Source organism: Arvicanthis niloticus, chromosome 5, assembly GCF_011762505.2.
Source record: "Arvicanthis niloticus isolate mArvNil1 chromosome 5, mArvNil1.pat.X, whole genome shotgun sequence".
Classification (NCBI taxonomy): domain Eukaryota; kingdom Metazoa; phylum Chordata; class Mammalia; order Rodentia; family Muridae; genus Arvicanthis; species Arvicanthis niloticus.
Window position 1 is genome coordinate 36,806,662 of NC_047662.1, and position 25,995 is coordinate 36,832,656.

General features: G+C 40.3%; 1 protein-coding gene and 1 pseudogene across 6 annotated transcripts in view; both read left to right on the plus strand.

Moving 5' to 3' along the window:
* The window catches only part of Mast2 (microtubule associated serine/threonine kinase 2), a 161,667-nt gene that overhangs the window by 107,984 nt on the left and 27,688 nt on the right, over positions 1 to 25,995 (plus strand). For 3 of the 6 annotated variants that reach the window (XM_034501899.2, XM_034501900.2, XM_076934398.1), the window contains 3 exons: positions 1,550 to 1,641; positions 21,106 to 21,181; positions 24,759 to 24,779. In XM_034501899.2, coding sequence (XP_034357790.1) covers positions 1,550 to 1,641; positions 21,106 to 21,181; positions 24,759 to 24,779 — 189 coding nt within the window. Of the gene's footprint in view, positions 1 to 1,549; positions 1,642 to 21,105; positions 21,182 to 24,758; positions 24,780 to 24,825; positions 25,548 to 25,995 lie in introns of those variants that run through there. The other 3 variants (XM_034501901.2, XM_034501902.2, XM_076934399.1) reach the window with 2 other exon arrangements.
* On the plus strand, positions 4,614 to 13,894 carry LOC117708348 (E3 ubiquitin-protein ligase RNF26-like; annotated as a pseudogene).

Here is a 25,995-nt window from a genome sequence, read left to right on the forward strand (position 1 = left end):
GAGGATAATATCTGAATTAGTTTTTTTTTTTTTTAAAAAAAGAAACATCCAGCAGTATTCAAGCATAACAAATATCATACCTTTCCCATTCTCTGAGGTGATCTTCTGTCTGTAATTCAGATCCCTGTTCTCCTCTCAGGACTCAAACCTTCCCTGGGTACAACTGCTCCCACTCCCAGCACAGTGTCTTTCCTTTTGCTTTCTCTCCTACTCACCACTTCTTCCTTATTCTCTTTCTTTTTTTTTTCTTCTGTTTTCGCTTCTCTTTTTCTGTGACTGGAGTGAGCTCTGTTCATTCCAGTCACAGACTTTTTATTCCCTTACTACCTTCTTGGCACCTGTACTAGTAGATTCAGTAAACATAGATTACTTTCAACGGCAAACTTCCCTAATTTTTTATTAATTAGGCAAACTCATTTAATCAGTAATGCCAACAACTCAGAAAAGGCTTCGAACCTCACGATGTCTGGTACTTCTCATGCTTCTCTGAACGCATCAGCTTCTTCAGTCTTTTTCATTTTCTAGTGTCTGCTGAAGGTCTTCACGTGCAGCCTTTGACCTTCACTGGCACTTTGGGATCATCATCCTGGACTCTTGCACAATCACTGGCTACTTTTAAATGGCTTAACTTTCACCATCTTATTTTTCAGTCTTTTTATCTTGTTGTTTTCCTTCTTTTTTATCTGTCACTTTCTTGTGACCAAGCTGGTTTTGATTTTGCTCTGCCTAACACAAGAATCAGGACACTTATTGGGAGACTGGGAGTCGAGGCAGAATATGGTGTGCTGGCTTACCAGCAGGCTCAGCAGAATGCCTTTTTGTTTGTTTGTTTGTTTGTTTGTTTTCCCCAGTCTTTTAAATAAAAAATAGTCTGGTTTTAAAATACATTTGTAATTTTTTTTTTAAGTAAGAAATGTGGTCTAAAATGACTTTTCATCATGGTTTGGTTTTCCCTGATTATAGGAAAGATTATGTTAGCTTGTAAGGAAATTCAGTTTTACTGAAACAACTCTAAAATAAAGATGTTAGATAATTTAGCAATTAACTGTTTGTAAAAGTAGCTTGACAGACTGTATAAATTAGCTTCATTTTTATGACAAAACATTGAATTTGTGAGATAAAAGTGGGATCATTTTGTGTATTTGCTTGCTTGTTTATTCATGCCCACAGTCAAACTCAGGGCTTTGTACTTGATGAGTGCCCCATACCTGCCTAAATAAAACAATATTTTGACACGTGCTATGTTTCCAAATTAAGTTTACAATTTAGAACAAATTTTTTTTTCCCCCAGATATGTTCTTGGGTTTCTTCAGAAAGCAAACTTAATTAACACTGGAAAAATACAAGTCAAGACAAAAGTCAGGGCACTGGCAAAAGTTACTCCAAGGTGTAAAATGAATTGAATTATAAAGTCTTAAGTGATTCACACAGTAATTGGTGAACAGTGACGTTTAAAGCACTATATTGTTCAACCCAGGGAATCATGCTACTTAGGTGCCTCTGTAACCAACCTGGAATGCTTATAACGGACATTTTGTCTTTATTGCAGTTGTCGGACAAGCAACCGCAAGAGCTTGATTGTAACCTCTAGCACATCACCTACACTACCAAGGCCACACTCCCCACTCCATGGCCACACAGGTAAGTGCTTGCAGATTTTAAAAAGTTAATAAAACATAACTTTAAAAAGTTAATAAAACAGACAGCAGGTTTCTTTCCTACTTCTCACATTGTGAGTTCAACATTGTCTGACTAATGCATGTTATTAAAGCCGCCACTGTTACGTTGGCCAGTTGGAGCCAAGGCGTGTCACAAAATCATATTATGCAACAGATCTAACAGAAGAGATTTATTTATTGGGGAAGTGGGTGAAGGCAAAAGGCCATCTTGGATTGGGCACATGAGAGAGGGATAGAGACAGACAGAGACTGGAAGACAGAGAGAACAAACAAGACAAAAGGGTAGAGAGAGAATAAGAACACATGCAGTGATGTCCAGAGTGGCCTTCTAAAGAGTGCTTGTGTTGCAGCAACTGAGTCGAAGGCAGGCTGGAGGAATTTACCACACATAAAGAGTTCTTAGACTTTGTTTCTGTGGGAGTATGTGTACAGTGGATTTTGATTCCTTATGTACATTACTTCTAGTCTTGGACACCTTTTGATGCCACTTGAGTCTTCTGATCAATGGCCTCTGTTCTAATGTTTTCTACCATGTGTGGCTTGAGTTATCTTGGGTCATATGACCATCCAGTAACATTTTGTCCTACTGTTGTCTGACAAGTCCTCCCTCCCGCCTTGGGTGAGGGGAGATACAAAACACATGTCTATTCGCTCCAGATAGGGATCCTATGACAGACCAAAGTACTTTGATACTACCAAAGTCCACTTGGTGATGAGCCAATGAGTTGTATTGGAGTTACTTATAGAAGCAGAAATGACTCAAAGACAGGTGCATCTCCAAAGCCCATCCCAGCACAAGTGACAGTTCACAAAATCTGGGAACCAGATACAGATGGGACATCTTGCAAGTAGCTCAACAGGTTGGAGAGTATCCCTTCCAAGTGACCTAATTATTTTAAACTTCTTTATACAGTTTCACTGGTTTTTGTTTCTTTTAGGTGGTCAGATCTCAGAGTTGTCTTTGTTGCATAGCTAGCTTGAGAGTGTTTTTTTATAGCTTTGTTTGAGGGACTTTCAGTTTTTATTGTTTACTCTAGCAGGGAGGGCCCTAGTAAATCTGGTTAGTTTTAGGGACTTCCTGAGCTATTTTGAGTTGTTTACCTTTTCCTTAAGGAGCATCCCTTCTGAATGGAATGTTTTGATCTTGGAGGAAACTTACACAACACCTGCCAAAAGGTCTCACAGAGGATTTTCCTACCCTATAAGACTCCTGTTAATTTTTCCAGTTGAGAATCAAAGAAAACAAAATGTGAGGAATATTTGCTTCATATTGACATTGATTTTACATATTATTTCTGTAATCAGTCTCAGGTCCATATAGAATATGAACTTTAATAGATAGTGTAAGAGCTGATTTATTTGCTTCTGATTAAGGGAGATACATAATTTTAATGGGATTTGTACAAACTCAGGCCCTACACTACTTAGTAGGAAAGGGGCAGAGACCTTATTTAACTTAGCCAGGTGTTTTATTCTAGGCTTGTATCGTGAGAGTCAGACTCACCTTTGCTGCAGGAATTGCTGGAGTATCCTGTTTAGAGCAGAACCTCTTAACATAGGGTTAATGATAATGGACAGGTTTAGAACAATAGGAAACTAGTCAAAGATTGTTTCCTAGATGTCTTTTTTTTTTTCTTTTTCTTTCTTTCTTTCTTTCTTTCTTTCTTTTTTTTTTTTTTTTTTTTTTGTTTTTAGAGACAGGGTTTCTCTGTGTAGCCTTGGCTGTCCTGGAACTCACTCTGTAGACCAGGCTGGCCTCGAACTCAGAAATCCACCTGCCTCTGCCTCCCAAGTGCTAGGATTAAGGGCATGCACCACCACTGCCCATTCCTAGATGTCTTAATCGCTGGGTACTATTGTCATAAGCCTGACCTTTGTCTTTGATTAATAAAAGGGGACATTAAGTAGTGAAAGAGGTGGATATCATAGGCTTATAATCTGGTCTAATCTTGTGGGCTTCTCTTTTTGCTGACGGTCTTTGAGTAAATATCAATACTCTGAGAGGGATGCTAATTAAATATCATCTTTGGAAAAAGGGCTCATCTGAAAAACTGTCACTTTAGAAGACACTATCAACAATAAAAGGAATTAAAAATACTTGGCCTTTAAAGCAAAGCTCTCATTTTTTATTACATAATTCCAAGGATTTTTTTGGTGTGTTGCATGCGTGCATGTGTGCATGCATGCATGGGTGCATGTATATTTAATCGATTCTGGCTTCTCTTAAATCGCACTTCCACCCTAGAACTTTGTAAAGTGTCAGCATATGTCTGACCCAGATTTTCATTATGTGGAAGTAAATTTAGCTTCTCTAGACCCCATACATAGCTGTAATGTAAGTACTGGGCAGTAATAACTGATACGTTCTCTGCCAGTGAAATGGGTCAATTCAAGCCAAATTATAGTATATAAAGGCGGGTTTTACTAGGAAGCAGCTCTTGGGCAAGCTCACTGGTCCCAAGGAACATGAGGCTGGGGGAAGTTGTCTTTGGGAGGGAGTCAGAGGACAGGGAGGAGAGAGGAGAGAGGCAAATGTCTAGATTATATAGGAAAGTGCATCTGGAGGATGGGAAGCCCAGACCCAGGGCTGGAAAGTTCAGGCCAAAGAGCAGGGTATACCCTGTAACAGGTAGGGACTAAGGGATGCTGGGAGAACCTGGAGACCAGGTTCACCTTGGAATGTAAAATGTGCATCTCAGCAGTTTATCCTGGGTCTGAATCTGAACAATTACTACTGACTACTCCTCTCTGAGATGATTATCTCTAGATTTCTGATAGAGTTTAGGACTAAGTCTTGCTTACTCAAGTGATTTTGATTGAGAATACTACATAGTCTTTTCTGCCTGCCTGAATCTTTAATTTAACTCCAGGAGTTAGTATTTATAACATGCCTAGTAGTTCATAAATGTTTTCATAATCATCTTTCAACAAACGATGGCAGAAAATTCAGAGAAGAAGAATTGGCATGAAGCACATTTTGTGATTGAATGTAGACTATACTTAACCAGCTGTTCAGAAGCAGCACTGGTTGTTCCATACATATCAAACTTGACATTTGTTAAATTGTCAAATATTATACAGCTGAAATTTCTAAGTCCTATTTGCTTTGCTCTTAAGACTTGAATCTCTTGAATAATAAAATATCTGTTAATTTGAAATTAACTAAATAAATTCTATACAGACCAATTTAGTATTAAGTATCTTTTTCTTATTTAAGTTATGTATCTAAGTATGTGCATATAAGTACAGGTGCGCATGAAGGCCAAAGCTGTTGGATTCCCACTGTAGCTGGATTTAGAGGCGCTCTCACCCTCCCCTCCCCCTCACAGTGTTCTGAACTGAACTTTGGTTGTGGAAGAACAATACATGCTCTTAACTGTTCAGCCTAGACTGTTAAATATTTTATAAACAGACGTAGCTTTAGTAAAATTGGTTCAATAGGTACTTAGCCATTCTGGAAAGTGTGGGTATGGGGGGATGGAGGAGAAGGAGAGAGGGAGATAGATAGATTTGGGTTTAATCCCAGGGCCTTCTGCATATTATATCCCCTAGTCATTCATATATATATATGTGTGTGTGTGTGTGTGTGTGTGTGTGTGTAAAAGTAATCCTTATTTTTTAGATTAGTTTTAGGCTAATAGCAAAACTCAAGATACATACTCTGTCCCCACACATGTTAAGGTTTTCTATTGTCAGTATTCCCTACCAGAATGGTACATTTGTTGCACTTGGGTAAACCTACTCTGATACTTTGTTATTGCCCAAACAGTAGTTTTGTACTTGAGTTTACTACTAATGATACACATTAGACACATTTATGATGACATATGTTGCCCATTGTAGTACCATACAGAGCTATACCTATTTTGTTGATTTTCTTCAAGTGTTGAACTAGCTTACATCCCTAAGATAGGCCCCACTTGGTCTTGGTGTTTAGTTCTTTTTAATTAAGCGTTGTTAAATTCAACTTGTCAATAATTGTAAATAATTTTTGTATCTATTCATGAAAGATAACAGTCTGTGGTTTTTGTTTTTGTTTGTCTGATTTGAGTATTAAGGTAAATGCTGGCTTGAGAATGAGCTGGGATGTATTCCTTCCCCTTCTTTCTTTTGGAAGAACTTGTGTAGAACAGGTATAATATTTTTTGAAATGTGTAGTTGAAACTGGTGCTTTCTGCCTTGAAAAGTTATTAATTATTGATTCAATTTCTGTGGTAGATTGAGACCTGTCCATATACCTATTTTTATATGAATAATTTTATCAAATTATATCTTTTTATAAAATTAATCCATTTTAATCGTATTATGAGATTTGTGGGTATAGAATTATTTTATAGTATTTCTTTACTAATGATTTTAGTTCCTGAGATCCTTAGTGATGCCTAACACTTAATTTCTGATATTAGTAATCTATGTGTTGTTGTTCCCACTACTTTGACAAGGGGAAGATTGGTTTTTCTTTTCAAAAACCAGCTTTAGAACATATTGATTTTTCTCTATTTTCTTGTTTCTAATTTTATTATATCTCTAGATTTTATTTTCTTTTGCCTGAAGTTAATTTAATTTGCTTTTTTCCTAGTTTCAAAAGTGTAAACTTAGAATGAGTTAAATTATCTGTTCTAGTATATGCATTAATACTCTCAAGTACTAACTTATCTGCATTTCACAAATTTTGATAAATGATGCTTTTATTTTTATTTTGTTCAAAATATTTTCAAATGTTTTTAGTGTGTAATAATAATTAATACTTTGAGATTTATTCAGCTATCTTTCCTTTATTGATTTCTAACTTTATTTTGCTCTAAGCAGATATAGAATGATTTCTGTTCTTTTAAGCTTGGTGAGATATATATTCTTTTTGTTTTGTTTTGTTTGTTGTTTTTGTTTTTTCGAGACAGGGTTTCTCTGTATAGCCTTGGCTGTCCTGGAACTCACTCTGTAGACCAGGCTGGCCTCAAACTCAGAAATCTGCCTGCCTCTGCCTCCTCTGCCTCCTCTGCCTCCTCTGCCTCCTCTGCCGCCTCTGCCGCCGCCTCTGCCTCTGCCTCTGCCCCTCTGCCTCTGCCTCTGCCCCTCTGCCCCTCTGCCCCTCTGCCCCTCTGCCCCTCTGCCCCTCTGCCCCTCTGCCCCTCTGCCCCTCTGCCCCTCTGCCCCTCTGCCCCTCTGCCCCTCTGCCCCTCTGCCCCTCTGCCCCTCTGCCCCTCTGCCCCTCTGCCCCTCTGCCCCTCTGCCCCTCTGCCCCTCTGCCCCTCTGCCCCTCTGCCCCTCTGCCCCTCTGCCCCTCTGCCCCTCTGCCCCTCTGCCCCTCTGCCCCTCTGCCCCTCTGCCCCTCTGCCCCTCTGCCCCTCTGCCCCTCTGCCTCTGCCTCTGCCTCTGCCTCTGCCTCCTCTGCCTCTGCCTCTGCCTCTGCCTCTGCCTCTCTGCCTCTGCCTCTGCCTCTGCCTCTGCCTCTGCCTCTGCCTCTGCCTCTGCCTGGATTAAAGGCGTGAGCCACCACCACCTGACGAGATATATATTCTGGTCAAGAATGTAGTATTTTGATAAATGTTTCATATGATATGAAAAATTATATCAATTTTTCATATGATATGGTATATAGATGTAATCATTATAATGTCCATCATATTCATATGACTACTATGATAAGCTTAATTAGTTCTTAGTAATTTTCTGCCTCCTAGATCTGCCATTTCTCTTGAAAGGACATTAAAATGTGTAGCTATTATGTCATCTTCTATCACTCTTGATTGTGTTCATTTTTGCCTTATGCATTTTAATGCTTTGTTATTTGGCAAATACACATTAAGACTTGGCATACTAAAGCTGGAGAGATGACTTGGGGTTACAGCACTTGCTGTTCTAGAGGAGAACCCAGATTTGCTTCCTAGCTCTCTCTAACTCTGGTTCTTGGGGATCTGACATCCTCTTCTGGCTTCATCAAGCACCAGGCATTTATGTGGAACACATGCATGCATACAGGCAGGTAAAAACGCTTGTGTACTGAGCAGATCACCGGTGGCAGCTCTGCATCCAACCTCACAAAACCCAGATGAAGCAGGGCTCCCAGGAGCTCTAACCTGGTCAGTATCTCAGGTAAAAATGAATCACCCATGATATCTGCTGTTAGGAGTTCTAATCCTGATGCTGGCCTCCGGACTTATACTACTCAGACCTCCGATAGGCCTTTTGCAAGGACATCAAACAGCTAAAGATTGACAACACTAATCTGAAGAAATCCCTTGTTTCGCTGTATGATGCAATCTCCAAAAATTGCAAATGACTTTATTGAACTTGATTTTCTCTTTTACAATAGAAAAGACTGTGTACAGCTCTAGACTGTGTACAGCCCTTAAAAAAGAATGTTGCTTTTACATAGACAAAACAGGGATGATTAAAGAGAGCATGAAAAAGGCCAGAGAAGGTCTTGAGAAAAGACAGAGAAAGAGAAAGAGAAAGATGAGAGCTGGTACAAGAATTGGTTTTCAACCTCTCCATGATTGTCAACCCTACTTCCTTCCATCTTTGGACCATTAATTGGGTTATTTTTGCTTATTTCCTTTGCTTCCTGGGCCTTAAATAGGCTGACTAACTTTGTGAAACAACAGATAGATAATCTAATAGCAAAATCTATTCAGATACATTATCATAAGTTAGCTATGGAGGAACACGAGACTCAAGATGAGGTTGTTACTCTATCCAGGGTGTTCCCAAATCCCATCTCCACCCAACCTAAAAGAGGGGACTTCCACCCCTAGACCAAGTAGAGAGGGGCCACCCACAACTCCCTCTGACTGGTGATCTGAATTCTTGCTTAGGCGGCGAGGCTAAGCACTGCAAGGGAATATAAATAAAAGTTAAAAATATGTTTCTGGGTTCCCTGAGGGACAAGTCTGACTGCATAGGGATTGGTGTCAAAAGTATCCCCTCTCCAGGAAAAATGACATTGGGATAGGTATGGCCTTCATGCCTCACTGGACAATGACAGGAGGACTGGAGCCATTACAAGGTCTCCTTTAATTATTGGAGGTCAGGCTTCTATCCCGGCCTTGGCAAGATTAGAATCGCCACAGCCCTTCTATACTTGGAGAAGGGAGGAGATGTCAGGAGCAGCCCTGCTTATACACTGAAGGCCTAAAATCAGCCATAAGCCTAAAATCAGCCATAAGCCTAAAATCAGCAGTAGACCTGACATACATGCCTGCTAACACAAAGTCTTGGGTCTCTGTGGAAAAACACTGAAACAGATGGCTATAAGCTATTGTAAACAGGCAGCTTTTATGGAAATCTACCAACCTGAGTAGTCATAGACCTTGTAAATAGGCAGCCTTGGCAGATAATACCAACTTAGATAAGGACAAGTGAATCATAGGCAGAGTCATAGTGACCTGTCCCCTAAACCTTTACCCAGCTGATACCCTGTTCTGAAAGATATCTGTACTCCCCTGAACACCTATGCTCCTGTGTCATCCCCTTCCCCACATCCTGCATTTTTGTGTTTATAACCCCTGTGTTAAAAAGTAAAAATTATGATTTGATTTAAAACAAGGAAAAAAATTGTGACTGCTTCAACAACAAAAAAACACTTGTGCACAAAAAATAATAATAAATTTTTATTAAAAATTAATTGCGTGCAGTGTGTTGTTTTGTTTTGTTTTTTTTTTCAACAAGCACTGGTAATTGAGCCACATGCTAAGCTAAATGCTTTCTTTATGTAGAATTCAGTTTCTTATGTATATAATGTCTTTATACACTGTTCTTTAACTATTTCTATGAAAATAGATTTGGTGGTATTAAATTGCTAATATTTTTTGAAAAGGTATTTCTCTTCTACCCTTGAAGACTATTCTCATAGATATAGAAACAATTCTGAGAGTGTGCTTTTTTTTCCTTTCTTCTCTCCCTCCCCTTACACTATTTCACCATACTGTCACCTTTGTCTGTGAGAGTGCAATCTTGTCCGCTTCTCTGTGGGGAAGGCATATCTTCCCACCTTCTTCCAAGACTTCAAAAAACCTCTTTGTCTATGATTTTCTATAATGTGTACACAATATGCCTAAGTAGAGTTTGGAGAGAGGGGTTAGTTATATACGTTTTCTGACCTTTTTTTGCTTGATAGCTTTTATAAGACATTAGTTTGGGTTTTTTAAGAATTTATTTATTTATTATTTTATGTTTATTGGTGTTTTGGCTGCATCTGTGTCTGTGTGGTGGTGTTTGGACCTCTGGAACTAGATATACACATAGGTGTGAGCTGCCATGTGGGTTCTGAGCTTGAACCTGGGTCCCCTGCAAGAGCAGCCAGTACTCTTAACCACTGAGCTATGTTGCCAGCACATAAGGTTTTCATTTCTTATTGTTTCAGATGTTCTTCTGTCCCTGCTGTTTCTTCTCTTACTCAGCTGTAGGTCTGCTACAGCTTTTACTGGTTGTCTTAGGTCCCAAATGCTTTCCTCCTTTCCTCTCTCCTCCTCCCCACTTCTCCTTTGCTTTTCAATTGTTGAAATGTCTGTTGGCATCTCCTTAAGTTAGCGATGCTTCCCTGAGATGTATCCTGTCTATCAGTACGGTATTCTTGACTTTTAGTGCAGTGCTTTTGATCTTTAGCTTTCCCTTTGCTTCTTTAGCACCCATCTGCTTACATAATTCCCCATATGTTCTTGAGTGAACATTTGGATACTTGTCTACTCTTTCATTCAGGCACATAGAATATTAATCATAGGGATATTTTCCCTTCCTCTTTTGCCTTTTAGTATGCCTTGTAACTTTTTTTGTTGTTGTTGTTGAGACAAGGTCTTACTATGTTACCTTGGAAGGTCTGGAACTCCCTACACAGACCAGTGTGGCCTGAGATCTACCTGCTTCTGCTGGAACTAAAGGTGTGCACCACCACACCTAGCTCATAATGTTTTTGTTTGGTAGATGGCTATAATGTACTACACAAATTAACCACAGTAAATTTGATAGGGTGAGGAGAGAAGTATTCTCTAGTTATATAATTGAATCTAAGTTTTTGGATGGCTTATGTTGCTGGGCTATAAATCAACATGTCTTAGTTTAATTCCCACAGATTATGTGTGCAGGAGATTCTAAGTTGCAGGAGTTGAGTATTTCTTTTCCAATAGATTAAGTACATTATAGTAGTTTCTTCAGAAGGTGTGCTTCGTTAATAACAGAATATCTTGACTTTTTCATAGTGGTCCTTCTTCCTCTTCTTCTTCTGAAATCAGATGAAGGTTTTCTTAAATATTCACTGTGAGAATCTGGTAGCTGTCCTGTGCATAAAATTTACCAATACTTAAAGAGATGATTAGAGAGGTGACTCAGTGGTTCAGGTTGTTGGCTGCTCTTACAGAAGACCTAGGTTGGTTCTCAGCACATACATAGCAGCTTACAACTGTAACCAGTCTCAGGAGATCCTATGCCCTCTTCTGACTTCCTCAGTCACGAGGAACACACATGGTATGTAGACATTTATGCAGCCAGAACATCCAAGCATATTGAATAAAACATACATCATCCGGTAATTCTTACCTCTTAGAATAGCCTGTTCTGAGCCTTGTACAAGTTGTCCATCGCAGTCAGGCCTTCTTACTCTTCCTACTTCCTCCACTGGCTCCCATGGAAGTTTTTGTTTATGAAAGTCTAGTCTATAAATTCAGATTTTCTGCATCTGCTTCTTTATCTTCACTCTGGGAAACAGTGTTTGTCCTGTAACTTCAACTTCTCTGACTATCTCAGATTGTCTTCTTATTTTGTGAAAACATGTAGCACTTGACTTACTGTATTCTCTTCAGTTCCACTCCTCTGTTGGTTGTTTTGATATGCTCATAATTTTCAGCTTTGCAGTTTTATGCCATTCAGATTTTTTTCTACTTCTAACTTTGTGGTGAGTTACCCTCCTCTTGTACCTTAAGCCTTTAACTTTTGTCTCCATAGTTTCAATTTTCTTCTTTGTGCTTTGTAGATACTAGCTCTAATCATTCTAGTTCTGTTTTCCTGAAACTCCACCTCTGATCCATCTAGAAGTGCTGGGTCCTTATAGTGAAATGCTATCTGTGCATTTATGTAAGCAATTGAGTATGTTTGTCTTGATTACATGGAATAAGTATAGAAGACATATAAACATTGAAGTTATGAAGATTAAAAACCTGTGTGTTTAGATGAGATCCTAGGAGTAATGAGCAGAAACTGAAAAGGCTAAAGGTACATGACTAATCTGTGGAACATTCTAGTTCTTAGAGATCAGAGTAGGGAAAGCACAAAAAGAAGAGGAGGAAGAATTCTGAGAAACACTAGTGTCTTGGAGCTAACAGCAATAAGAACAAGTATTTCAAGTGGAGCTTAGTGACATGAAGTCTGAAGACTACCATTTGGATATAGCCATGTGGTGATGTTTGGTAGCTGCTTTGATTAGTGGCCACAGCCTGATTGGACAGTCAAAAAGAAAGAAAAAGAAAACAGTAAGTGTAGAAGTATTACTGTAAAAACTAGGAAGCAGGGTGCCACTCGCCATGAGCAGGAGGGCCAGGTGGGGGCAGGAGCACTTGAGTGGTTGGACCATGAGCCTGAGCCACCCCCACCCGGCCCTGGCCCCGCCCTTCCTGATTCTGTCCCTTCCTTCCTGGTCTCCTCCCACTCTGACCTGTTGCCCAGCCTTGTGTACTGCTCCAGGCTTCTAAAGCTGATGTACTTCCTCCAATCCTGGCTCCCTGTCACTTTAGAGATGCTTCTTTCACCTTGTCGCACCTGTACATTCCGCCTTCCAAACTGGGATGCCTTTTCCTCTTGTAAAAGTCTTCCCTCCAACCCACTTCTGTAGACCTTGGTTCTCCCTTGTTGAGATGTTCACATCCCTTCCAAATTAACTCAACTCTCCACAGTATTAGCAACCTTGACACCGTCTTCTCTGAGGAGCCAGCCCTCCTTTTGTCCTGAACTCCACAGCCCCTATCACGGAGGCTGTCTACCTGGTGATAAATGGTGTGGGCCTGGTGCTGGACTTGCTGACCTTGGTGTTGGATCTCAACTTCCTGCTCGTGTCCTCCCTCCTGGCTACCTTGGACTGGCTTTTGGCTTTCATCTACAATCTGCCACACATGGTACTGACTAGTCTTCTGCACTTGGGTCGAGAATTCCTGCTTTCTTTGGTGGCTGTCGTGGAAGCAGTGGTCTGATTTACTTTCAGAGCTTGCAGGCCTTGTGTACTCTTCTCTATAGCTGCTGCTCTGGCTTGGAGAGCTTAAAGCTACTGGGGTACCTGGCCTCTCATGGAGTTCTGAGGAGCCTGGAATTACTGAACAGGGGCATCCTGAACATAGTCTCCAATGGTCATGCTTTGCTGCGCCAGGCCTGTGACATCTGTGCTATTGCCATGAGCCTGGTGGCCTATGTGATCAACATTCTGGTCACCGTCTGCCTCATTGACACTCAGAACTTCTCCCTGGTGCTGGCCCTGTGGGATGCTGTGACAGGGCCTCTTTGGAGGATGAGAGATGTGGTGGCTGCTTTCCTTGCCCACATTTCCAGCAGTGCTCTGGCCATGGTCATTCTCCTGTGGATCCCCTGTCAACTAGTACTGGAGTTGTTGGCCTCCGCTGTCCTCCTCCTTGCCAGCTGTGTGCTTTTCCACCTCACTGGTTTGGTGTTGCTGGCTTTTGTACTAGCAGTGATTTTGATTGTGTTGCATCCAGAACAAACCTTGAGGCTGGCCACCAGAGCTCTCATTCAGCTTCACGCCCACCCATCCTACCAGCAGCTTCCAGAGGATATTGTACGGCTGTTTCACCTTCTACTAGGTCTAGAGGCTTGGCGCAGAGTCTGGAGTCGAAGCCTACAACTGGCCAGCTGGCCAAATCAGGGAGGAGCACTAGGAGCCCCCAAGGTGGCCCCAGGAGGGTGTTCTCAGCCAGGATCCACAGGACACTGTTCCTGAAGCAAAAGAGGTCATGAGAGCGGCATCTACTAGAGGCTGTGAGAGACTCAATGAGGAGGAGCCTACATCTGGGCAAGACCCATGGAAGTTGCTGAAGGAGCAAGAAGAGCGGAAGAAGTGTGTGATTTGCCAGGACCAGAGCAAGACGGTACTGCTTCTGCCTTGCCAGCACCTGTGCCTGTGCCAGGCTTGCACCAAGATCCTCATGGGTCACCCTGTTTACCACCACAACTGCCCGCTCTGCCGCCACAGCATCCTGCAGACCCTCAATGTCTACCTCTGAAGACTCCCTCCCTGCCTGCCCATCCTTTGCGCTCTACACACCAGGACAGCATCAACATTTTGCCTCTGGGTTCTGGCCTGAGTCGTCTGTGCCCTGAAAGTGACTCTGCCAAGCCTCATGCCATATATCCAGGACATGTAGCTGGAGTACTCTGGAAGATTCCAGTCTGGGTAGGACAGAGTAACACTTTCTCTAAACCCTGTATGGGGCCCTGAGATGCTAAGGGTGGTGAGTATGTCACTATGCAAGGGTCCTGAGACTGTGTGGTGGGCTCTGCTGCACCTGTCAGGGCCCACCCAGATGCCTGCCTCTAGGGCTGTCCTTCTCTGCTTCTGGCTTTTTTGTTGGAGTTTTTGGTCCTCTCCCCCTAGGCCATGCCACATCAGTGTCATTTGAGGATTTTGGCAACTCATGGGCCTTGGAGTGATCTTGATTTTTTTTCTCTCTTTTTTTTTTTTCTTGGTTTGGAATGATTTTGAATCTTTAATGTTCAGCCAGAGCCTCTGTCCTGGTGGATCTGGGAGTAGAGACCCGCAGGTGCCCTTAGGGCTACTTCTGCTTGTCATTGTCTTTTAAAGACTCCCAACTTGACCAGAACCTGGGGTCAGGAGTTTATCCCTGGGTACAGGGGTGCAGCTACACCTAACTTTGGGACCATTTACCCTCAGGCACGCCAGCTCCATGGGGAGCCTCAGAAGGAACAACCAGATGTCTACTCATTCCCTACATGGCATAGAACATAGCATTCCTCCTGGGCTCTCTCCGGCAGTGGAGAGGGCATTCTGCACTTTTCACTAGTGTCCAAACAAGGGGCTAGGCCTCACGGGTCATGGCTCCATCAAGTCAGACTGCCCAGTTTCTATGAATAAAGTTCTGTTGACAGCTCTTTTTAAAAAAAAAGTAGGAAGCAATAACTCAGAGGTTTAAATCCCTTGCCAGGTGTAAATAAGACCCTAGGTTAGTTCTCTTGCACAAGAGGAGAATAAGTTAGAAATGAAATTTATTGTACTCTGATAGAAGTCATTCCATGTAGTGAAAAATTTGGCCATTCATGAAAAAGGGCAATGTCTCCCACAGTCCTTGTGTGACTGAGACGACATGAGATCTAGTACGTAAGCAGAAGCTTGGCCTTAACAGGAACCCAGTTATATGTACTTTTGCAGTAATAGAGAGGGTGGGAATAGAACACCCACATTACAGTAATGACAGCTTATTTGGGGTATTTTCTGATTACTTCTGCTCCCTATCTGAAGTTAGAAGTGAGATAATTATCTGAGAGCCTGAGGACAGAGGGTAAACTATAAAATAGTGTCTTAAACGAATGTGAGAGTAAATACAGTAAAACTGTGGTCTGATTTTTTTTTATGCAGAGTCAGTGGGATCAGTGGATCATAGGGTAATATGAAACTGGGCAGCCTCATTGTGTGACATTCTCCAGAAACTTCTCAAGGCTGGGATGTTGAAAGATTGTGAGGACAGTGAGATCACTCTTGTCAAAAGCCATGATAAAAAGAATGTCAGAAATTCAAGAATGACAGTTTTTACTGAAGGGTATGGAAAAGTGTGTATAGTATGTTCTGATGACTTCAAAAGGAGTCATTTCTGATGACATGATTTCAGACCTGGGTATTTTTATGTCAAAGGAGAGAGAATGCCTGAAAGAGAAAATGGAAAGCTAGCAAGGTATGCAGGTCCCATGTCAGAAGGGATATATGAGAGGAGAGCTGCAGAGGAAGCTGCCACAAGTGACAGACAAGGTCTAACATGACATCATAAGATGTATTAGACCCATGGTCACTTAATGTGCTATCAGAAAGTAAGGTGATGCCTTCTACGATAGTTGTGTAATAAGCAAGGTGTTTCAGAGATAAGTTTAAGCAAAGGTAACTTATCTGTAAGTATAGAATAGCATGTTATAGTTAGGAAATAAAAATGCAAGCCTTCATGGTGTATGTTTCCAGATTATAATTGAATTGCTAATTGAATCTGGTTAAGAGGCTAAGCTAAATTATGGGAGGGCTGTACGTTTTATAAAGAGTTAAGATACTAATTTTTTGTGTCGTTCTTTTACCTAAGATCTGTGGCCTGTGGATGTTTTTATGAGGTTTGTAACTCTAAGCTTGTATTGCAGTTTTACACTCATATCTATGTTCATTTTCCTCAAAGAAGAGTTTATGAAATTTTCTAAAAATTTTTTCTGAATCTAAAACGTGAGTGTTCTTTAAGGCTTAAATTTTTTTCTAGAACAATATAGAAAATAGGTTTAATAATGCAAAGAAAAGTCTAGAAAAATTAGAACTACATAATCCTAAAAGTGGACATTTACCATATTAGCAAAAAAAATAAAAGAAATACTTTTGGGGACTTAGCGAGATGGGTTGTACTAGTTAAGAGCCATTGCTGTTCAATCCGTAGGAGAGGACTGGAGTTCAGGTCCCACCACACTCATTCAGTGACTCACAAGGCCTGTAATTCCAGTTGCAAAGGATGCAGTGCCCTCTTGTGGCCTCTGTAGATGTGTGCACATACACACAAACTATTTTGTTAAAAAGAAAAAAAACCTGTCACTTCTTTTCAGCTTGCTACATTTTTGCCACAAGTATATAATTATCTGATTAAAAATATCAAAGTTACTAAAAGGATTGTCACAGCTGGCAGTTGGAAGACCATTGCCATTATCTAGGTATAAGAGGTTATTAGAAGTGGAGAATATATGAACACAGGAAACGCATAAATGGCTAAAGCAACTAGAGTGCAGTATCTCCTTATTGTCTGCTTGGGTAATAAATGGGTAAGGATGCCATTAATTGAGACAAGGAACACTAATAGGAAGAATAGATTTAGGACTCTTCTTTCAGAGTCCACATAGACACTTATGACAAAAGTTACTTGTAAAGGTATAAACAAAAAGATTGTTTTCATTAAGCAGTATTGGGACAGTTGAATATCCATATCAAGAAACATTAAAACTCAGATCTGAGGAGATGGTTCAATGGATAAGCCACTTTCCAGGCAAGCCTCTGGATCCCCAGAACCCACATAAAAGCCCAGCAGGCATTGTAGCCTGCCTGTAATCCCTGCACTCCCAGCACTTCCTGTAGATCCTGGCTGGCTAGTATAGCTGGAATTGATGAGTGCCGGGTTCAGCAAGAAACCCTATTTGAATAAGTGAACTGGAAAGCAATTAAGGAAGACATGCACATCTAACTTCGAGCCTACATATGATCAAGAGGCCTAGAGAGGAGGACCAAGAGTATGTGTGGCCAAAATGGCTATATTATACAGGAATCAGAAGCTCGGGAAATGGAAGCTCGGCCCCTATGCTAGAGAAGTTTAGGGTAGGACCCAGTGACAGGTACTGGGGCGAGTCAGAGGCACTGAGTGAGACTTGTCCCACCTTTCTTTGGGACCTGAATATAAAAAGATTGATAATTTGACTGTTTGAAAATTCAGAATTTGTAGCTATCAAAACATACTTCAAAGACAGTCAAAAGGCAATGAAATAGAAGATAATTGTGACACATGTGACAAAGGACTCTAGATTCAGAACACTTAAGGAACACTTGTAAATAATAGTATGATTGAAAAATAGCTAAAGGCATGCATAAAAAGATAGTTTCATTAGTAATTGCAAAATTAAAGTCACAAAAATAAATACTCTCTTCTTTGACCACCAATGATGGCTTACTGAGTGGTCATGTGGGAAGAGGGCACAATAGCCCTAATGGGAGGAGTATGAATTGGTAGAACCATTTTGCCAAAAGATTGGCATTTTCTTACATAAAGTTGCAAAGTGGACTGACTAAAACACAAAAGGCCACTTCTGCAATTCCATTTCTTTGACATGTCTAGAAAAGGCATTCTGTAGGAACAGAAAGCCTAGAGGCTGCCAGAGGTAGAGAGGATTCAAGAATGTCAAAGCAGGCAGATTTTAAAAGAGTGACTTTTATAATAAGATGATTAGAATGCACCCCACCCTTTTTTTTTTTTTTTTTTTGAGGCAGGGTCTCCTTTTGTAGTCCAGGCTTCCTGGAACTTACTCTGTAGATGTTTAGTACTTAGTAAAGCTAAAGTGAGGAAATTTTTTTAAATCAGGATAATGTTGACCTTTAGTGAGGAGGAAAAGGGATTTATTGGGAATGATTATGTAGATGGCTTTGGAAGGTAACATTGTTACGCTTGCTACTTTCTGCACAGGGCCTTGCTACATAATTGTGTTCTTTTATAAACAAACTGTAAGGGAAACAGCTGATTCAAGTTCATCTGAGTGCTTCTGTTTTTTATGTAATAGTTATTTCATTATAACTTCTTAGAATTACTTGTCTTTGAACCCTCTTTCCATCCACTAAATTGCTTAGTAAAGTCCAAAAAGCCTGTTCTGTGTGCTGCTACATTTTCTTTTTTTTCTTTAAAACATTATTGTTCTAACATGTTAATCTTCCCCCAAATAAGTCTAATTTAAATTATTGCTGGTTTTATTCTGTTGTAAACTTCAAAATATTTACAACCTTTTAAATTTTTTAAAGTAAAATAAGTATTTGAAAAATAGAACATTGCAATAAAGGAAGGTATACAAATATTCTCTTAGACTTTTGACATCTGTAATTATACCAAAATTAATTCTTGGCACAGGAATGGTGGTTTTATTAAAGTGACTCATCACTTTAACAAAAGGTAGTTTCAGGCTGATGGCTGATCACCATGTAGTTACAGGGTTGAAACTTTGAGCCAACCTGATCTCCAGTAAAGAGACTGGACCTCAAGACTGAGTTCACCTATATAATAAAATCCCAATTTAAAACTAACAGACTCTGGACACACAAGCTTGGTAGAGATTCCTGATTTGTAAACACATTTGTGTGCTCATAGACTCGCCCTTATTCCACAGCGCAGGCACAGCAGCTCTGATTTCTCTCACAGACCTTACCCTCCCCTAGTATAGATTATAGTACAACTAGAATGAATGTATTGCTTTCTTGAGTTGGTCTAGTGAATTATTAAATCCTTAAAGGGAACTATGGGGACTTAACAAGTTTGGGGTCAGTCAGTTAGAAACACAGGTAGTCTAAAGGACCCCCCTACTCCAAGTTAGGATCCTCTACTCCAAGGTTGGGAAAATGAAAGTCTTCTTGAAGTTGCTCTTGGACAGGGGAGTTAACTGGCTCCAAGAACAGAGGCCAGGGGAATTGAGGGGTAGGAGGGGAGGAAGAGAAAGAGAGAAAGGACACTTGCATAGAGAGAGAAGGAGAGGGGAGAGAGAGGGAGAATCGCTCTTAACCTTTCTGTGAGATCTACACTAAGTTCTTTACGCTTTTTCTCAGAGTTGGGGTCAAAATAGCTTTGGGAAGACTATTGGAACCTGGATCATCAGAGAAATGTTTATAAACTCCTAGACTACCAGGCTGGAGGAACCCATCATTATATCCCCTTGCCTTATAGAAGGTTTTGTTTTGTTTTGCCATAATCTTTCACAGTCCCCCTTCCCCCCATTCCCAACTATATTACATACTATATGCCCTCTTACTAATTAAATTCATCAAAAACAAATCCCAGCCAGCTCTGGTGGCTCATGCATTCAGGAGGCAGTGGCAGGTGGATCTTTGAGTTTGAGGGCAGCCTGGTCTACAGAGTGAGTTCCAGGACAACCAGGGCTAAACAGACAAACTGTCTCAAACAAAAACAAATCCCAGAGATTTCTCTTATTGCTTCTTTTACTAATTTATCATTAAATTTCATGGTCAAAATATTTTATATGATTTAAATTCTTTAAAATGTATTTGATTTTATTATGGCCTTGAATATGATATTCTTTAGTAAATTTCTCGTGTCATTGAAAAAAACATAAAGTCTACTATTGTATTGCAGCATTCAATGTCAATTAGGTGAAATTGGTTGGTAGAAATTGGTTGGTAGTATTGTTTAAGTTGTCTGTATATTCATCGCCTCATTTTTAATTTATTAGTATGGACTAATAGATATTTATCTTCTAGTTTGAATCTTATTTATTTGTCTGTTTAAGTTGTAGCTTTGGCCATTGAAAGGAAGTCCCTCCATTTGATCCCTGTTCTGTGACATCTCCCATCAGTGCTGTTTGTCTCTGTTTGTGCTTTGGGTTATTTGCAGCTTCCTTGCCTTCTCACACCATCAAATGCTCCCTGCTCATTGGTACATCTTACATCAGTCAGTCTTAGAGTCAGTCATTTCTTCAAGAAACTTGAGGAATGTTTTTGGAGGGGAGGATAGTATTAGAAACTAAGACCTGAGTAACAGCTTTGATATTGGAGGGCCGTCTTTCTTTTTCCTTTAATCTTACAGACTCCGTTTCTAAAGTTTATGTCAACAGTTTTTCCTCCACTCCTTCAGTGGCGTTGCTTCATGTGTCTGTAATTTGATTAGATTCTCTTGTCAGTCTGCATTATTTCTTGGGATCCTCTGACATGATATATTATTTGTTTGAAATTTGCATATCTTACCTGACTGGGTAATAATCCATAGTCCCGGGTACTTGGAAGGCTGTGACAGGAGGATCATTGAAGCTCCAGACATCTTTGTAAGACACACATACTCATTTCAAAAATCAAAGCGTTAGGTTATGATTGAATCCCAGTCTGAGGCAAGAGTAAGAGTTCAAAAACAGCCTGGGCTTCTATCTCAAAAGTGACTAGTATACATGAAAATTAATTGAGAAAATGGTAATTGAGGAGGTTGACCATGCTTTATAGACCTCAGAGTTTATACTATAAGGCATTTTATGGTGTACTTCTATCCTGAATTTCTGCCAAAGAACTTTACCCTTAAAGTATGCACATTTCTGTTTAGTCCCTTGGATGAAGTGTGTGAAGATACTTGTACAAGTAACTTTTAGATTAGGCATTCTGTTGTCTTTAGGAAAATCTGTAAGCCTCTGAAATACTGTAACTTGATCTGTTCCTGAGAGGGCAGGAAGCATGTGAATCACTGCTGTGTCTAGAATGGATGTCCAAGAGGTATAGATTGTCACAGGTACCTTGAGAGCAAAAGATAAAATTTCTGGGTTGTCAAGCTTTTATAAAGACTCTTAGGCTGAGGGCTGGCCTGAGAAAATAATCAGATATACTAGATTAATAAGAGAGAAAGGTTTCTTACCAGAAAGCCACACCAGTTCACCCGACCCTTACCCCTCATTCCCAAATCAAACCTCAAAGAGGTTTCTTTTCCTTTCTCCATCACAGGTAACAGTCCCTTGGACAGCCCCCGGAATTTCTCTCCAAATGCTCCTGCTCACTTTTCCTTTGTTCCTGCCCGTAGGTAAGTTGCCTGAGAACCTCTTCTGTGCTGTTTTGACTTGTTTTGTTTTGTCTTGTCTTGTTTTATCTCTGTGTAGCCCTGGAGGTCCTGGAACTCACTCTGTAGACAGGGCTGATCTTGAACTCAGAGAACAGAGTGATGAGATTAAAGGCATTGCACGACTGCCACCTGGCTGATATGTGTGCTTGGTAGATGTCTGAATTCTTCTTTCAAGTCAATACTCTTTCATGTGGACTGGGTTGTCTTGGACTACCTGTCATTAAAATGCCTTCCTTTCTGTCCTCTCCCAGATGATAAGTATCTTGTTCAAGTTTTTCTAAGTGACTGCATTGCAGCTGAACAAAAAGATAGTAGATTCATTTATTTTATAATCCTAAATACAAGACATTGGTGCCTAAGAATATATTCCACAGCACTATACTGTAACTGATAGTTATCCTCAGGTTATAGAAGAGAAAGTGTTCCAGGAAGAATCCAGAGTAACATTCTTGCCTTGTATCTCAAGTATTTCCACGAAGCTGAAAGGGCCTGACATCACTTTATTCTCAGCTGTTGTTGGAGTTTTTTATACTTCTTGTTGTTTCTTTTGTTTGTTTGTTTGTTTGTTTGTTTGTTTTTAAACATGGTCTCATTATGTAGCCCTGGCTATGTAGACTATACAGGCTGCCCTATGTTAGTGGCTTTTTAATGTGTTTCTCGAAGTTGTCTCCTTCACCCAGCTAGCTCCCAGATTGAGACTGGACTATATTACTTATCTAACAAGCTTTAAAGGTCACAGCAACTGATCAGTATTACTCTACACTGATCCTCTAAACTAACCTGGCTACCTCTCAGTCAAAATTCCAACCATACTTTCATTTTAGTACTGATCTGGCTCTCTGTGCTCCAGGCCATTTCTCATGGTGTCTCCAGGACTCTACCTGCTGCAATTCCCTACTTCCTCTCTTTCCTCCCTGTCCCCTGGCTGAGAAGAAGTCCAGCCCTATTCTCTCTGCTGCTCAGTCATTGGCTGATCAGCCCTTTATTGACCAATCAGGGAATTAGTTATCAATGATTACACAACATTGAGACAGGAGATTCTCAGAATAAGGATTGCAACTAGATGTGGGGGCACAGAAATCATTATTTGAATGATACAAAGATAATCTTTACCCAGTGTACAGTAACATTATGTATATAGCCCTATTCAGAGATTTTCCCTGTCTCTGCCTCCCAAATGCTAGGAATACAAATCCCAGCTTTCAGCTAGGGGGGTCCCAAGTATAGGTATAGAAAGACTATAGGATCTTCACTTAAAATTAGCTGAGCTTGGAAGGATTTGTTAAGTCCCACTTCTCTCCTGTCTGAAAGCGATAGTGTAGATTTTGGCCTCTCCCAGCAGACCTGACAGTTCCACCCATGCCTAGAGCACATTAAGTGGCCTCTGGCGAAATCCATCCTGACAGTGTCTCAAACCTTTTGCTAAGGCTTTCTACACATAATGGTTTCTTTTCACAACTCCAGAACTCTCTCTTAGCCAAACTTCAGAACTCTCTCTTAGCCAAAGTTCAAGTTTGTGGAGCTTTTGTTTTAATTTAGGGGTTGTTTGCTTGTTTAGTTTTGAGGTAGAGATGTCCTTAGTTTTAAATGGGAAAACCCATTTAAAATAAATAGTAATAAAGCTCCAGCTTTGTTACTGTCAATGGCCAAAGAATACAATATATCTTGAAATAAGAGCAGTTCTAATATTAAGACTTCTTTCTCTGGTAAGTGATAGTGGTGGTGCATGCCTTTATTCCCAGCACTCAGCAGGCAGAGGCAGGTGGAGTTCTTCAGTTTGAGGCAAGTCTGGTCTACAGAGAGCCAGCTCCAGGACAGCCAGGGTTACACAGAGAAACCCTACATTGGTAGAGGGCTTGTCTAATATGCATGCACAAACTATCACATACATGAGGTATAATGACTCGCACCTGTAGTCACAATATTTGGGAGGTTGGAGCAAGAGGAAAAGAAGTTGAAACCATCCTCTGCTACATACTAAATTTGAAGACAATCTAGATGGGCTACATGGGATTCTGTCTCAAAACAATTAAGATAAAATAATAAAAACAAAAAAATAAAGCAGAAACAAAAGAAACTGTTAGAACAAGCACTAACTAACACATTTCAACTGAGAAAGGATGCATCCCATTTCTCCCTAGAGTTCTGTGTGGCTGAGAAGGACAAGTGAGGAAGGGCTTGATGGCTAATGTTGCTGCTTCTCCTCACTTAGTAGTCAGCTTAATCAGAAGAAATCTCATGTGGGTTTGTTCTGTGAACGCACATGGCCCATATAACTTCTATCTGGTTAATCAAGTGTTTTGGTAGGATCATATTGTAAGTTTGTGCTTAATTGATAATTGTGGCCTGTATGTGAACTTAATATCAAATTATGAGCTGGAACAGTGAGACCCGTTATCAGATCCACCCAGGTAGCTTTGGGTCATTTCTTATTCATTTAATAAATACTTACTAAGAAATTTTGAGTCAGGCTCCCTGGGTGCTTAGGTATTCCATGGTAACACAGTGGAAATACATTGAGCTTTTTGGCCTTACTACAGACTTATTCACTTGTCCTGGTATAAGGAAATTGTTCTCTAGACCTTCACTTAGTGGATTCATTCTTATCATTCATATCTCATATTGTTATCTCCTTAGACCTTTTCTAACCACAGTCTGAACATTTTTTATAAAGTCATCTCATTCCATCTGTAGTGCTTTCCAGTGTATAATCTTTTGCTTTCATGTTTTCTGTCTTGCCTGAACTAGAGTCAAATCATATTTTAATTAGAAATACCTTAGATGTGTTGAGAACAGCATCCTGGTAAATAATAAACCCTCAGTGCTTATTAGTCCAATGAGTGGTTCACATAACACAGTAAATGAAGACACAAAAGAATCCATAATTATAAACTGGAGGCTGGAAGTTTAGCTCAGAAGAACCTGGTTCCATCCTCAACTCTGATAAAGGGGCCCAGGAAGGCTGATGAATATCTTAAGGGGAAGGAACATGATACTGTATGAAAGAATAGAAACAGGCTTCCCACTGGGTACATTCATAAGACGCCTCTGAAGGCTAAGAAGTAGCTATTGCATTGAACCCATGGATGAAAACATAGAGAGTATTCTAAGCAGATGGAATGGAAGGTATTATTGATACCCTTGTAACTGCTTCATTTATATTTGACATAGGGATAGCCAAAGGGCTTTGAAGCTTGATATTAAACAATGTGACCCAAACATGTCTGGACTGGGACTATGACATTTGAGTTGTAGTTGTGGGATATGAGTCCCCTAGCTATCCTTCTGCAGAACATATAAGAAAAATGACCAGGTGTGTAGACTAAGGATCCCTTCAGGATCAGATTTGTATCATATCACAGAAAAGACAGATATAATTGAATGGTGAGGATAGACCATCTGTCATACAATTCTACTTCAAACTGCCACATATTCTTGAACAAAATGTTTGTCTCTGCCAAGCTATACAAAATACTGGGGGTGGAATTGCTCATACTGGTTCACTTTGGTTCTCATGATGTATATCTTTTCACTACAGCCATGGCCACAGAGCAGACAGGTAATAACGGGTGTGATGGGCAATGGGCTGGGCTACTGCTTTGCATGGCAGTCAGTATAGCATGTGGTCTCTGTGTTTGATGGAGAACTGTTTGTGATGGCTTCTTTTCTGAATGTGGTTTTGAAAATTGAGCCTTTCTAGTAAAAAAGGGCATATGGGATTTCAATACTCCTGTTGGAACTGAGATTCGGAACTCATATGTTGGAGGCAGTATTTGCTGAATAATTTCCAAGCTTTCAAGCCTAGGGACAAGTCACCCTTAGACTCACATAGTTCCAGTGAGGTGTGCAGAGGAAACAGATATCCAGTGATTGCATTTCATACTGACTTTGGTCCCTGCCCTTCAGTATATACTGAGAAGTAGCTATCCTACCAGTAGTTTATTTTTTCATCTAAATCAGTGGTTTTCAACCATAATGCTGTGGCCTTTTAATATAGTTTCTCAGATTGTGGTAACCTTCAGCCATAAAGTTATTATTGCTTCTTCATAACTGTAATTTTACTACTGTTATGAATGATAATGTAAATACCAGTGCTTTCCAATGTTCTTTAGTGAGCCTCCTGTGAAAAGGTTGTTCAACTCTGAAAGGGGTCACAGCCCCACAGGTTGAGTATCACTGATCTAAAGATTGAAAATCACCTGTGAAAAAACGAATTTGATAAGGTCATAGGAAATCCATCCCTGAGTTATACTTGACTAATCTTTGCCCAGCTTTTTTCCTGGACTTGAGTGGCTTTCTTGTAGATCACCTAGGACCCATCAAAGAGGTAAGAAAGAACATCATGTTTTAGCTCCCTTCTGGACACTGTTTTGCGTCAGAGACTGAGTTTCAGTAAAGTTCTAATTTGCATGAGCTGGCTGTCTGAGTAGCTTGAAGTTGCATGTGACATGGAACCTCTAGCTCTTCCCTTGTACATGGTAGAAAAACAAAGACTTGAAAATGAAGAATCCTGCCAAGATCTCTTCCTGTTTTCTCTTTTTTTTAATCTATCCCCTGCTATTACTAAGACCTTGAAGAAGTAGATAAATTTATGCAAACTATAATTGGAGCTTAACTTCTAAAGATCCTACATTGTTGATGTTTTGAGATTCTGTATGTCACGGCTAGAGATATGGCCTAGTGTTCAATAGGACTGGCTGCCCTTCTAGAAAAACAAGATTCAATTCCCAACACCCATATGACTTCTCTCAGCATCAATGATTCCAGTCCCAGGG